Source organism: Plecotus auritus (assembly GCF_963455305.1).
Source record: "Plecotus auritus genome assembly, chromosome: 12".
In the NCBI taxonomy this organism is placed as follows: Eukaryota; Metazoa; Chordata; class Mammalia; order Chiroptera; family Vespertilionidae; genus Plecotus; species Plecotus auritus.
Window position 1 is genome coordinate 37,381,712 of NC_137778.1, and position 14,910 is coordinate 37,396,621.

The window sequence follows — 14,910 nt, forward strand, 5'->3', positions numbered from 1 at the left end:
CTTAGGGACTTGAATTTTCATTTCATGTGATAACCCTCTCTAAATCCACCCTCAGCATTCCCCCACATTTCAGCTACCTGATCCACTAATACCCTAGGCTCCCATAACCCTGCATAAACTGGCAAAACAAGGTGATGAGATGTAAGGATCACAGCTGAAATCTCAGACTTTTCTTGTCGTAAGACCAAGATTAGGTCCCTGATAAAAAGGCTCCTACAAAAGCTGGGACCCACGGCAATAAACATACCTAACACTGTGAGTGAGGCATTTGCTGAGAGGCCTCCTGCTATATTCTGTGCCATGCAGCTGTAGATCCCCATGTCTTCTATCTTCACGTTTGCGATGAAGAAGACATCGTCCTCGGGCATGACATGCATTCGTCTTTCTCGGGCTGCAGGGAAGTCAGTCCCACCATCTTTCTGCCAGGAAATCTGAGGTGCAGGGTGCCCTTCTGCAGCACATTCTAATCTGGCCATGGCACCGGTGCGAATAGTTAGATCCATTGGGGTTTTCAGAAAAGATGGCATCTCTGTTCCAAGAAAGATCACCGAGAAAAAGTGAGTGAGGGAAAACACACACACACACGGGGAGAACCTGGTAGGCCAAATGACAGCTGTCATCATGCTGCATTTCTTAGGGAAGACATGCTCTCTGGACTGACAGTAAAATGCAACTTCAGAGGCCATCTTTTCTCTCAACTTGGAGTATCTGCAGTACAGTGATGACTCACCCTTCCCGAGTACATGACACACCGCCCTGTCCCCTGATGGCCACAAACCTTTCTGAACTCCGTATTCTAGAACCTGGTATATACTGACTTCCTTACTTCAGAGACTAAACAGTACTTCTCACACTAACCTCTACCGTGCTGTCAAGGGAACTGTATGATAAAAAAAATTATGCCTTCGAAAATCTCATAAAACAACACACAAGCAAAACATAAGTACATCTTCTGAGTGCACAGTCTAAAATGTTGTAGTTATTCAATCTAATGGGCGATAAATAGATCAAGCTGTTTTGGAGAAGTTTCTTATAGCCACAGTGAAGAGAGCGTTAATTTCAACAATGGTTGTGTGTGACTACATTAAGACAATGATGATCACTGGACCTAGAAATGTGCTAAATACGCCACTACTGAAAGGCCCTGTGAACAATGCCAGGAATAAATTTCATAGTTCTCAGAACAGAATTATGGTCTGGGAAGAAAATGGAGAATTTCAAAAGGATTTTTCAAAGGCATAAATGACAGTGAAAGCAGCTTCTCTCCTGGGGACATGGAATTCACATTTACCCCTCAACCAATGACCAATTAGGGGTGAAATGGACAAACTGACAATCCAGTCTATACATGGTCACAACCCTAAAGACAGAAACAGTAAGATCCTCCTCAAATGTCAGGTTTCGTCTAATTTTCTTGAGTCAAATGGTTCAAAATGGAATGTGGAAAATCCTCCCAACTACAGAAAAACTATTAGGGTGCACAATTCCTTACCGTTCACAGTCAGTTTGGCTTTATAAGAATAATTAGAACCAAAGTGATTAGTAATGATGCACTGATATTTTCCTTCATCTGTGAAATTCACATTGAAAAGATGTAAGACACTAGTATATTCCAGAGCTTCTCCAGCTTGCTGTTGATAACGAACAAAATTCTCAATGTCAGCATCATACAGGATTTCACTGTCTTTGCGCCACACAGTAGACATGGGTGAATCACTGCTGCTCACTGCAGCGCACGTCAGAGTCACGTTCACACCTCTGAGAGCAACTGTGGTTTCAGGATGTCTTCTTATCTGTGGCTTGAGAAAATCATCTAAGGGAAAATAATAGGGCAGGAGACAAGTCAGTTGTTTATTTTTGCTTCTACAAATTCAATTTTAAAACAAGTAATGTAAAACTGTGTGTTCTATTTTCAAGATGGCATATTAAGACTGAAAGAGACTATAGAGCCAGAATCCAATTCCTCGTTTAAAGATGGAAGAATGAGGCCGATAAGGTCAAATGACTTGCTCAGAGACATGTAAGTCAGTAGCAGAGCCTGGACCAGAACCCAGGTTTTCAAACTTCAGGGTTTAGCACGCTTCCCACTATCCCTTACTGACAGTTATGCCTAGAATGCACTTCTTAAGCATTAGCAGTTACTGGGAATCAAAGAAAAACCTGTATTAAAATTTCAAGACAAGTTCTAATCCTATTACCCTCTTCATAAAAAATTCTATTGTTAAGATGTAAGTGTGTAATATAGAAAATTTAAAAAACAAAAACACGAACCACAGACAAAATCCTTCAGATCCACATTCAGGATGCTTTGCCCTGCTAGCCACTCGGGGTGTGCACAAGTTGCATTCACAGAATGTTGAAAGTTATTATCAACAAGCCACTGAAGTAGCCACTTCAAATGGCAGTCACAGAGCAAACTGTTTGTGTTCAGAATCCTGCAGAAACAAAGAGGAAAAGAAGTGCTTTTTACTTTTCATTCTAAGTTTCTTCAAGCATTAAAAGCTGACTACATACCTATGCATTTTTCTTGCCAAAATAATGTTTAACCTGAGTCTAACCATAAGAAAACAAATTGAGACTGTAGGCCTGAATTCCTCAAATACTGTCAGTGTCATGAAAGATACTAATGGGGGGCGGGGATGGACAGGGGCCTGTTTTAGACTAAAGGAGACTACAGAACCATCACAACAAAATAAAATGAGTGATCCTTGACTGGAAAAATAAATCTACAAAGAACATTTTCTGACACTGGGGAAATGTGAGTATGAACTGCATATTAGATAATATTTTATCAATGTTAATTTCACTGGGTGTGACAACAGTGCTGTGGTTATTAGGAAAATATTGTTGTTTTTAGGAAATAAATGCTGATTTTTAGAAGTGAACTGTCATGATGTTTCCAACTTACTTTCAAATGGTTTAGTAAAATTGCAGTGTGTATATATATGTATCTATCTGTGTATGTGTGTGCAGAGAGAGACACAAAGATGTAATGGGAGAGAGGGAGAGAAGGAGGAGGGGAGAGAGAGAAGCAGATAACAAATTCAGCAAAAAGTTAACTGGTGAATCTAGGTAAAGGGTATATGAATGTTCCTTTACCTTTCTTTAAATCTTTAAGGTTTAAAATTTCCCCAGAAAAGTTTAGGGAAAAAAGCTTAATATATATGTTGGAGCATAAACACATCTTCGTTGTGGAGGATATAATTTTTTAAATTACTTCATCGAGACTGAACACACTTCAGCGTGTGGCAATGTGTGCTATAACTTAAACTAAGAACCTCTGAAAAATCATTTGTGGTCTATAATAGGCCTATAAAACACAGAGTGGGGCAAAAGTAGCTAAAGCTGTGAGTGTGTAAAACAACTTATTCTTATATTATTAATTATTATTTATTTGTACTATAACTGTTAACCTACTTTTGCCCCACCCTGTATAAAAAAAAATCAGTGTTTTCTTTTAATGGTCCCTCGTTTACTTTAAAAGTTTGGTATAAAGTACCAAAGATCTGATTCTGAAGAAGTTTGTCTTTAAGGAAATATCAAAAGCCATGTTTTATCAAGGATAATTTTAATTAAGCAGGCCAAAAGTTACCTTATGCATTTAAGAATTCTTTTTTTTTTAATTTCTTTATTGATTAAGGTATTACATATGTGCCCTCATCCCTCCATTAACCCCCCACCCCACCTCCACTCATGCCCTCACCTCCCTGGTGCTCATGTCCATTGGTTAGGCTTATATTCTGCATTTAAGAATTCCTATCTTACATTCATTCATCCAATCACAGAGAAATACTGAAGTTTACTACATGTCAGATATTGTAGGCTGTGGGAATATATCCTTCACAGAGCTTCTGTATTTAAACCAAGCAAAAAACAAACAAACGCAAGTATAATGTCAGGAAGTAAGTGCTATCAAGAAAAACAAAGCTAGGCAATGGCCCTGAGGTAGCAGCTACGTTTAGGTAGAGTGGTCAGGGAAAGGTTCTTTGAAGCGATGACATCTGGACGAAGACCCAAGAAGAGTGACAGCAAATAGCGAAAAGACTTGCGGTAAGAGTGTTGCCGACAGAGGAAACGGAGGGGTGGTGACAGAATGAGGTCAGAGAGCTGGGCAGGGAGAGCCAGGCCATGCAAGTGCTTTATAAACTAAGAATCTGAGTTGTTTTCTCCTTATGTGTGATGGGAAGCCACTGGATGGTTAAGAACAGAGGAACGATGTCTGATTTACGGTTTCTTAGTTGTAAACTGGACCCGTGAGACCTGGACTAATTCCGCTACTTACATTAGGCAAGATACTGAATGTCTCCAAAATCTGTTTCTCTCTCTGGAAAACGGGACTGAAAGTGCCTACCTCAAAAACAATTTTAAATAAAGTATTTAGCACAGTGCCTGGCCACAGAAACCACTGAATTCACTTTAGTTCCCTTCACTTCTATTACTCTGCATCTTTCTACCCTTTGCATGCTAACCGACCCTGCCCACAAGTGCCTAAGAGAGTACCCTGCATTCTCTCAGTATGTAGATAGATAGATACATAGGTAGATACCAAAATATTAACAGTCCTTGTCTTTAAGTAGTAGGGATTTGGGATCTTTCTCTCCCTTTTGGTTTAACAGTACTTTCTAATTTTTCTACCATGATTATATAATTTCAATGCAAAATATTTTCAATTTATATGCAACTCTCCCATCTCCCCTCAAATTTACACAAAATATTGTGAACAATATCAAAAAATGTAGAGTTTTAAATAAGTGTTAATGTAAAAAGTATTATAAATATGACTTCGATTTAAAGTAACCATACACCAAAAGGTGGCAGGTTCAATTCCTGGTCAGGGCACATACCCAGGCTGCAGGTTCCATCCCTGGCCTGGGCATGTACAGGAGGCAACAGATCGATTTATCTCTTTCTCTCCCCACCCCCCACCCCTTCCTCTCTCTAAAATCAATTTTAAAAAATTAAATAAAGTAACCAAAACTTCTCAGTAAAAAAACTGTATTATAGTTTCTGCATTAGCAATTTGTTCAAATCAATTCCCATATTACTGACATGACTCTCTGAAGAATAAACTGTATGTGCTTTCATCTACTATCTAAATTACATTTTTAACTGAGCTCATATACAAGAGTTAAAAAAAAAAAAGCCACTTAAAATTCTGGCAAAAAATAACTAATGATAATTACCATAACATTTTATTTTTGTTAATATTATTTATTCCGTGCCAGGCTCTGTACTGAGCATCTTCTCAAAACTCTCCCAAGTTTACTAATGTTTTGGGGGGCAAGAGGAGAGGGGTCCTAACTCCTCATGACCGATAAGGTGCTATATCCTACATGCCCTGGCTCTTGTTTATTAACTCCCTGACCTCATCTCCTTCCACTCCTCCCCTGCTCTTGTCTTCCAGCCACACCAGTGTCAAGCACAAGAAGCAAGCTCCTACCTTAGGGTCTTTTCAATTGCTCTTCACTGTGCCTGGCTGCCCTTCAGCCAGTATTCAATGGTTTGCCATTTCATCCCTGGCTCAAATGCTATTATCTTCAGAAAGCCTTTTCTCTATACTTCATATAACATAGCAATCCCTGCCACTCTACATACCTTTGACCCAGCTTTGCTTTTCATCAGAATATTTACTACTTGATAATATAATACACTAGAGCCGTGGTCGGCAAACTGCAGCTTGCAAGCCACATGCGGCTCTTTGGCCCCTTGAGTGTGGCTCTGCCACAAAATACCATGGCCTGGGCGAGTCTATTTTGAAGAAGTGGCGTTAGAAGAAGTTTAAGTTTAAAAAATGTGGCTCTCAAAAGAAATTTCAATCGTTGTACTGTTGATATTTGGCTCTGTTGACGAATGAGTTTGCCGACCACTGCACTAGAGGATAGGGCCTAAGCTGGCAGTCGGAAATCCCTCTTGCAGTCCGGGGCTCTCGCAGTCCAGGACCCCTCGCTCCTTACCACCTGCCTATAGCAGAAGCGGGAGAGGCTCCTGCCACTGCCGCACTCACCAGCCATGAGCCCGGCTTATGGGTGAGCAGCACTCCCCCTGTAGGAGCGCACTGACCACCAGGGGGCAGCTCCTGCATTGAGCATCTGCCCCCTGGTGGTCAGTGCGCATCACAGCAACTAGTTGTTCCCAGCTCTGTCAATTTGCATGTTAGGCTTTTATTATATAGGATATCCTCTGGTTCATTACCTGTCTTCCTTACTAGAATTTATTGTAATATACTATGAAACAGAGACTTTGTCTTGAACAATGCTTTACATAGAAGATGACAATAAACTCCTTGAATGACTAAATTAATCTCATTTATCCTCACTAGCCCTGAGGAAGGTGCTATGGTCATTTCAAGTAGGAAAACAGTCTTAGGCTAATCAGTTTGTCTGATGTCACACAGCTGTGAGTAATGGAGCAAGAATCTAAACCCAGACAGTTTGAACTAGCATACTTCCAGTGCATCTCAAACTACCTGGTGAAGAACCGGTTCTTAAAATTTCCCATCTGTTATAAAATCAACACTTTTATAAAGCTGAACTAAGTGTCACAGTAATGTCAAACTCTTTTAATGTTTTAAAACACTTACATTTCTATCCATATCTCATCATGAACCAGCTCTAGTCCACAGACATTCCTTTAAATAGCTTTCAGGTAGGGCAAGATAAATGTTATTGGCCCTTGATTCTAACCACTAGCCGAACAGTTGAACTAGTTACCACCCTACCCCACCCCATCCCAATGAAATCTTGAAACCATTAAAAGCAATTTTTTTTAAAAAATCATGAATGTAAAAAAGGTATAAGATATGTATTTTTCTATAACAACTATATGCAGTTTTGAACATTTCAGTAGCTTAAACAGATTAGAGACATCCTTTTTGACCATTATATTGAAAGTGCTAGATCATCTCAAAAAAAATGACATAATCCCTAAGTGTAACCACCCCAAGGGGTAAGGATTGGATACACATGTTTCCAATAATCCAAAAAGAAAGGGGGGAAGGGAGGAAAGGAACAGTCGGGTATACATAAAGCACAAGAATCAGTGCCAACTATAAGCAAACAGAGGTCCTGGTGCCACACTGTGCTTTTCAATGTTGGGTTATTTTTAAATTATATCCAGCCACTAAAATAACTGCATATTGACACTTTTTTTTCCTGCCTGAATTGTGTGCTTTTGAAAACATCTGGGTCACATTCATCTCACTTTAAGTACAAGCATGGATAATGATCTAATTGATTAAAAAATACTTCAGTTACATACAGTTCTTTCAAGCGAGTCTGAGAAAAAGCATTTTCTTGGATAGACATTATAGCATTGTTGTTCAAATCTCTGAAATGAAGAGAAACAAAACATTATTAGTCACCATTTCTACAATTAAGTTCTATAAAGACTTTAAATAGTCATGAAAACCTCTACTAATAGCAAAAATTATGTATACAGTAGAAAAACATATGCAAAATACTTACAGATGCTCAAGGGACTCAAGACCAATGAATGCTTTCTTTGTAATCGACTTAATCTGATTTCCTTGTAAGATTCTGAAATACAAACAGACCTTTCTAATAAAGTGCTCCACTAAACAAAATTAAATTCATTAAATCAAACATTTACCTATAAAAGGTGAAAATATGCTAAACATGCATTTTTATGAAATTTGCAAACATTTATGACTAACCAATGCAAAGCAGAGAATGAATGCCTCTTTCTATTAAGATGTGAGAGCTCAATGAGGTACCTGTGAACGACCCTCCTGACCACTGACACACAGGCAGTTTTCATGTAAGAAGCTGGATGATAGTCTCAGTTTCTCCCTTCTTAGGGAAAGATCACCCGGTCAAAGAAATTCAGACAAGTGTGAAGCCTTGAAGAAATTCTCATGGGAGAAGATCTAAAATCTTACTTGAGAGAATCCTCTCGTTAAATTACCCATCAATCTCACATAATTAAGTAGATTACTTGTTCAACTCTTTTTTCTCAGTGCATTTTTTCACTTAAACAGAAATTCTTGTTCCATAAACAACGTTTCTTTATGTGCCCATAGGAATGCTCTTGTTAGAAAGTGCCCCACCACAAAAAACAAAATTTAAAAAAAACCTCAAAACAAACAAAAAAAACCTCAATAATCAACCAAGTTTCTTCCTTTAGCCCTTGCTGGGTGGCTCAGTTGGTTGGAGCATCGTCCCATACACAGAAAAGGTTGCAGGTTTGATCCCTGGTTGGGGTGCGTATGGGAGCCAACTGATTGATGTTTCTCTCTCACACCAATGTTTTTCTCTCTAAAAATCAATAAAAACATATTGGATTTTTTAAAAAACTTCTTCCTTTAGTGAATAAATCAAGAGGCTCAGACCTCGCAGCCACAGCAAACAGATATAATCCAATCCCATTTACAATGTGTTCATGACAATATACCCTTATAGATTATACATAAATATTTTAAATACATACAATTTAGTGAGACTTGTGAGCCCAGTAAAGGCTTCACTAGCATCTTCTATGGCCCATGAAATTTCATTGTTTCTTAAGTTCCTAAAAAAAACGCCAGGGAAAAACAGGCTATGTTAGTCAACATGACCATTACATCACCGAGCACCATTCTGGCATGGCAATGATAATTTTTATCTTTATTTTATCAGCTAAGTTATGATGAATAACTCTTTTTAAAAAAAAAGAATACCTGCGGTAAGCATATAAAACCTGATTCTCATAAGCTAGTAAGAAGTAAGCTGGCCTTGATAAATTAAGCAACCTGCGAAGAGTATCAATCACCCTAGCTAATAGCCACTAAATGTGTTAGCATATTAAAAGTTATAGTCAGGATCCTGCAAAAAGCAGGACGATTTCAAGATACAGGAGATACAGCCCACAAATCTGATGCAGACTAATGGGATTTCTGGGCGACTCAAGCCTTCCCCTGGGCCCTTAACCTAAAATGGCTGACAAAGAGTAATGTCCATAGTTTCACCTCTCCTCAGCAATTAAACATGCCCCCTGGGAAGCAAGCATGATATACCCAGGTGCTTAGGGGGAATCACTGTTTTCTTTAAAAGGAAAAGTATGGATCTTTTAAAATCCCCTGTTCAATTCTCAGAGGAAATGCAACTGCACTACACCATGTCCTGATGGAAGAAACACCAGTTAAAGATGATTACTTGCTTCCTTAAGTTGTCTCATATTAAAGCACCAAGCTTTTCTCTTTACAAGATATACATAATATCACTAAGGAGATAGGAGATCACTCTTCCCATTTAGCTATATCTTTACTTGAGGTGAAAGCTAACAAAGCTCATTTTAATTTACTAAGAAATAACATGGCTCAAGGTCAGAGGAAGAAGAAAATGTGCATTCCTGACACTAGCAACTGGGTTTTGTTCCACAGTAACAGGCATAAGAGATGCTTTGTTGTTTAGTTAATTCAGAATTGAAGTACAGACAGAACTGGCTAGACATAAGATTTAGGCATGGGGACAGAGACAAGTAAGACTGTCTTGTACTGAGGCATAGAACAGAAGAACCACAAAATATTAACATGTATAAATTTGCAGACTGATTCATTGTTTTATTTGCTTCATTACTTTTAAAAAATTAGAAAAAAAAAAAAAAAGAGGACAGATGTACTTACAGTGTCTGAAGATTGGAGAGAAACCTAAATACACCATCAGCAATGTGAGTGACTCTGTTGTCCCCTAAATTCAATCTCTCCAGTAAGCTCAGACCCACAAAGGCAGATTCATCCAGGCGGGTCAACTGGTTATAGGACAAATCACTGAAAACAGGAAACATCAAAGGTAAGGAATTCACTCTATTTTAATTCAACTTTCATAGGCTAATTCTATTTACATGATAAATTTAGAGCTTTCAACAAGCTTCTAATAAAGAGGGATGTCAGATTTTATTACTGGCCATGGGAATGATTTACTCCAACCTGCTCTAGCCTCAGAGACTCCGCTGAAATGCCAACCAACACTTACAGTTCAGACAGTCTTTGGCAGAACTCCCATGCATCGGGGCTGATCCTTTCAACAGCATTCTGATTCACATAGAGCTGTTGTAACATTCGCAAGCCATACAACCACCCCTTGTTCACTTCTGTAAGATTATTATGCTCCAGTTCTCTGTAGAATTAGAGAAATAAAGGAGAAAGTATGTTTCATAACAAGCAGTGCAATGAGAAGATTCCAAAAATCTTCATTAAGTCTTACTCAAAGAAACATATACCTTTCTTCAACCCAAGTGAGCCAACGAGTTCTATTCAATAAATATTTATATCATACTTAAGATTTAGTGCTAGAAGGTAATAAGACAGTCTAAAATATCAGATCTATAAAATCAAGACACCAAGAGGTATAGTATACCTGTTTTGGGTAAATTCTAATGAATTTCACCAGCCAAAACAATAAAGGAACATAAACTATTTAGAGAAAATGTTTATGAGAATGATGGCAAAAATGCCAGTTATTTAATAAAACTTAAAGAGCTTTGTGTATACTTATTTCACATCAGAGAAGGGAAGAAGAACTAATGTAACTAGTTATAACTATGGCAGCTATCCTAGCTGTTTGGCACTAAAAGTCCAGTCAGCCCCCATTCCTAATAATCTCCTGTGCTAGTTCACAGTACTTACAACTCTTCCATGTTTTCCAAGCCAAAAAAAGCGCCATCCTTAAGTTTGCTAATTCCATTCCGCTGCATTTTTAAAGACTTTAAGGAATCCAGACCTTGGAATGTTAGACCTTCCACAACTTTAATTCGGTTTCTTTTAAGCTCCCTTTAACAAAAACAGTTTTACAATTACAAAACTGGTTTGCTGATTTGTTCTAATAATAATTAAAAAGGAAAAGACACTGTAAGAAAAAAATGATCTCATAATCTAACTGTTTAGTTACTCACAAGAATTGGAGGTGAGGTAGCTTGAAGATCTTGGGTGGAATCATGCTAATTCTGTTACGGTTTAACTTTACCACTAATAAGGAACTCGATAAATTATCAAAGCAACCAGCCTCCAAAACGGTTATCCTATTATTACTCAAATTCCTAAAATGAAAAATGATTAACAAAAAATTAGTGGAACAAACATTCTACAGAGGAAAGCTGCCCAAAGTGTATGACTGAGCCCCAGCTCTACCACTGGGCAGCTGAGTACAACGTTACAAATCATTTAACTGCTTTGTTTCTTCAACTAGAAAATAAGGATGATAGTTACTTCATTTGGGTTAAAACAGTATGTGTATGGAATATGCTTGTAAACTGTAAAACACTAATGCACATGCTAATTACCATCATCATTATACAGGTTAAGCTGCTGTTTAACAAACGACTCCTAGTTACCTTTTACAAAACTGTCAATAACACAATCCAGAATTTAAAAATTATCCTGGATACTTACCAATATTTTCTGAAAATAGTGCACTCTTTCTTTAAGGGGAGGAAAAAAAACACCCCCTAAACCCCAAAAAACTGACCATAGATTTGATTCACATAAGCATATAAAAATCACAGTAACAGACATGCACCTTAAAGTAAATCCACTTTAAACTCTATTTCACTTACAGGTATTTAAGCTGCATTCGAGGAAATGAAGCGGTCTTGATTTCTGATATTATGTTTGAACTGAGATCTAAACTCTCGAGAGCAGGGTAAAACTGGAAGTCCTCTGCATTTATTTCTGCAATTATATTATGGACTCTACAAAACAAAGATTATATTGAAGCTATTGCCAGTGATCCACCCCAGGCCACAAGAATGTTAAATAATTGGGATCAACAATAAGGGTACTTACAACAAACAAACAAAAATCTGTGTACTATTTATAATTTAAGTAAAAGATATGAAATCTTATTTACTTACAATGACAATGCAGTAATATTAGAGGTTGGTTCTCCAAAATATGGGATTTCTGTTAGTTCATTATAATTCATTTTCCTAGTCAGGAGGAAAATAAGATTCCAAAGTTTAGTGAGAGAAATGTTATGTCTTGAATTCTGGTTTACTGCCTAATACATATTCTTTAGGATGGATGACACATCTGAAAGAAGCCTGTATGACTCAGAATGAGTTAGACTAAATGTCTCAAACGGAGAAATTAGAGGTTTTAATAAAAAATGCTTTTTCATGGTATAGATCTATGATTGATCTCAGTATTTAAAAGGTTAGGAAATATTTTGCACATTAGATATTTTTAATCCCACCAAGATTCTTTGAATAGTTATGTTTATGACAGCTGATCTGGGTCCTTCTTAAACAAAGAAAGAGTAAGTGGCTCAGTGGATAGAGCATCGGCCTACGGACTGAAGGGTCCCAGGTTCGATTCCGGTCAAGGGCATGTAACTTGGTTGCGGGCACATCCCCAGTAGGAGGTGTGCAAGAGGCAGCTGATTGATGTTTCTCACTCATCGATGTTTCTGACTATCTATCCCTCTTCCTTCCTCTCTGTAAAAAATCAATAAAATATATTTAAAAAAAAAAAGAGTAAGTAACACATCCATATCTATTTTATATATTTATAATGAAATTATATATAAATTTTAAAAATACAAACACATGCACATATATGAAAAAATACATATATATTTTAAAGTTATTCAAAGTGAGGGAGAATTGCTTGAGAAAGATGAAATTAACCAACCCAGAGAGAGACTGTGATTAAATTTTACAGATGGCATGACATGTCACCATCTGATCCCAGAGCTCTTCAGAACATATCGTCTCAAATGTTTTAGTAGCAAATCTAATATAATCACATTTCATTAACCTAGTTTTCAATCAATGAACAACCTCAACAATAAAAAATACAGGAAAAAACCTGAAATAAAAGGCCTCCGAAGAACCAACTGAAGTTACAAAGCCCATGTAAAGAAAGAGCTCCTGCACGTCCTGCTGAAGCATTTGCACCTCTCTCCTCAGTGCTGCTCTCAGCTAATAAGCCCCCCAATTGTGTATTCACTCTGCAGCAGAACAGAAGCAGTCACTTTAAGACAGGCAAGGAGAGAATGCAGGAACAATGCGTGCACAACTTACCCTGTCAGCAGGAAACTAAAAAGAAATGTAAATCTGAGGGTTCTGGGGGTGTTTAAGGTAAAGGTACAAGAGGCTCGATACTTGTGCCTCTGGGAACTTACAATGCAGTAACTGATACTAATGATACCTATTTTAGAAAATTTCCTCCAAAGAATACATAATAATACATCTCAGTATTAAAGGAAGCACTTCAGTCAAGTGGAAAATTGCATTATTAACCATCATATTCCAAATGATACCAACAGTATTATATTTCATGTAAATCTACTTTAGACATGATGATCCCATTTTAGATGAGTCAAGACATAAAAAAAGCCCTGGTCGGTGTGGCTCAGTTAATAGCACGTGATCCCATGCATCAAAAGGTTGCTGGTTCAATTCCCAGTCAGGGCACATGACTGGGTTGCAGGCTCAATCCTCAGTAGGGGGTGTGCAGGAGGCAGCCGATAAATGTTCTGCTCTCACATTGATTTTTCTCTCTCCCCCTTCCTCTCTCTCTAAAAATCAATAAACTATTAAAACAAAACAAGACAAAAAAGAGTTTACACAACAGAGTTTTAATGGCAAGAAACAAACAAAGCGTATTTACTCTCAAAAGAGGAAAAATCTTACTTTTGGCCCCAAGGAAGACTGTTTCTACAGTTTGCAATTTAGGGTTGGTGATCCCTACCCAACCCAACGGCACAACGCCCAGAGTTTGTGACAATAAAGCTAAAGATGTCAGTTTATGTTTTTAAACAATGTCTTTTAATGTAAATGTTTTTCCTTCTAATTTTTGACAGCATTTCTAAATCAACTCGAATTTAATGTAAATTTAAGTAAAATAACTTACACTTCTTGTAATGTCTGAGATTCCAAGCTGATGTTCCAGTTAGACAACCGATTATGACTCAAATCCCTAATGGAGGACAAAAAAATATTCTTAAGTTAGTGTTGGAAAGCAAACTTAAAGAAAAAAACTAAAATAGGAATCTAAAAGCCCTATCAGATGTAAATTTGAGTAGGAGACACAAAAAAGAATGTTTATAAGGATAATAAAAATTTACCTTGTCTTCAGCCATCCAATTTCCCTCCTCCACATCAAGAAATGATAATATAACATTTCTTGTGTAACCTTACAAATATTTATGCATGTACCAGAAAATTTTTACGTAAGTGGTAGAATAATTTGCACCCTACTTTGCCCTTGCTTTTTTCTCTTCACAATACAGCTTGTAGGTCATTTCACAGAATGTTATAAATTTCTTCATCCATTTTAGTGATATTACACTTTATTATACTATACTTTTGAAACAAATATATACTTTTCAAAGTAATATGATATAAAGTAATATGTACTTTTTAAATATTTGCATAATATATAGTATAATATATAACACTGTAATACACTATATCACACTTTAGCTGAAGATAAACTTGTAGATTTCACAAGTCAAGACAGTGAGCTTCTATATTAGAATTGGGGTTGACCACATCCTTGATAGAGATGTGGTTTTCCTTTAAAAAACAACAACACAAAAACAATCTAGCATCAGGGAAGGTAAATTTATCTCACTCCCTATTAGGTAGATGATGATGGCAGTGGCGGCAGCTAATGTTTAAGTTCCAGACAATCACTCTTCCATACACTTTATACGTATGAACTGCCTAATTCCACACAACAACCTTATGAGGCAAATACTCTTATAATCTTCCTTTCCTGGTACAGAATGGGCAGAGATTAATAATTTGTCAATCCAAAGTCACATAGCATATAAGTGAGGAAGCCATTAACTTGAAATCTCACTTCTAACAAATATTTATTAAATATAGCAGAGATTTCACTAACATTAGCCATTAGTCTAAATATTTAAATAGGCTTTAAAAATTTTGCCTTGATGCTTCCAGGTATCTTTA

At 37.2% G+C, this 14,910-nt stretch overlaps 1 protein-coding gene across 1 annotated transcript in view; it reads right to left on the minus strand.

Annotated features, from left to right (window-relative positions):
* The window catches only part of LRIG2 (leucine rich repeats and immunoglobulin like domains 2), a 46,165-nt gene that overhangs the window by 11,323 nt on the left and 19,932 nt on the right, over positions 1-14,910 (minus strand). The window contains exons 2-14 of the mRNA XM_080647565.1: positions 13,847-13,912; positions 11,845-11,919; positions 11,548-11,682; positions 10,888-11,031; positions 10,622-10,765; positions 9,969-10,112; positions 9,620-9,763; positions 8,446-8,526; positions 7,464-7,535; positions 7,258-7,326; positions 2,272-2,435; positions 1,493-1,813; positions 248-529 (exon numbers count right to left, since the gene is read on the minus strand). Of these exons, the coding sequence (XP_080503691.1) occupies positions 248-529; positions 1,493-1,813; positions 2,272-2,435; positions 7,258-7,326; positions 7,464-7,535; positions 8,446-8,526; positions 9,620-9,763; positions 9,969-10,112; positions 10,622-10,765; positions 10,888-11,031; positions 11,548-11,682; positions 11,845-11,919; positions 13,847-13,912 (1,841 nt within the window). The remainder of the gene's footprint in view (positions 1-247; positions 530-1,492; positions 1,814-2,271; positions 2,436-7,257; positions 7,327-7,463; positions 7,536-8,445; positions 8,527-9,619; positions 9,764-9,968; positions 10,113-10,621; positions 10,766-10,887; positions 11,032-11,547; positions 11,683-11,844; positions 11,920-13,846; positions 13,913-14,910) is intronic.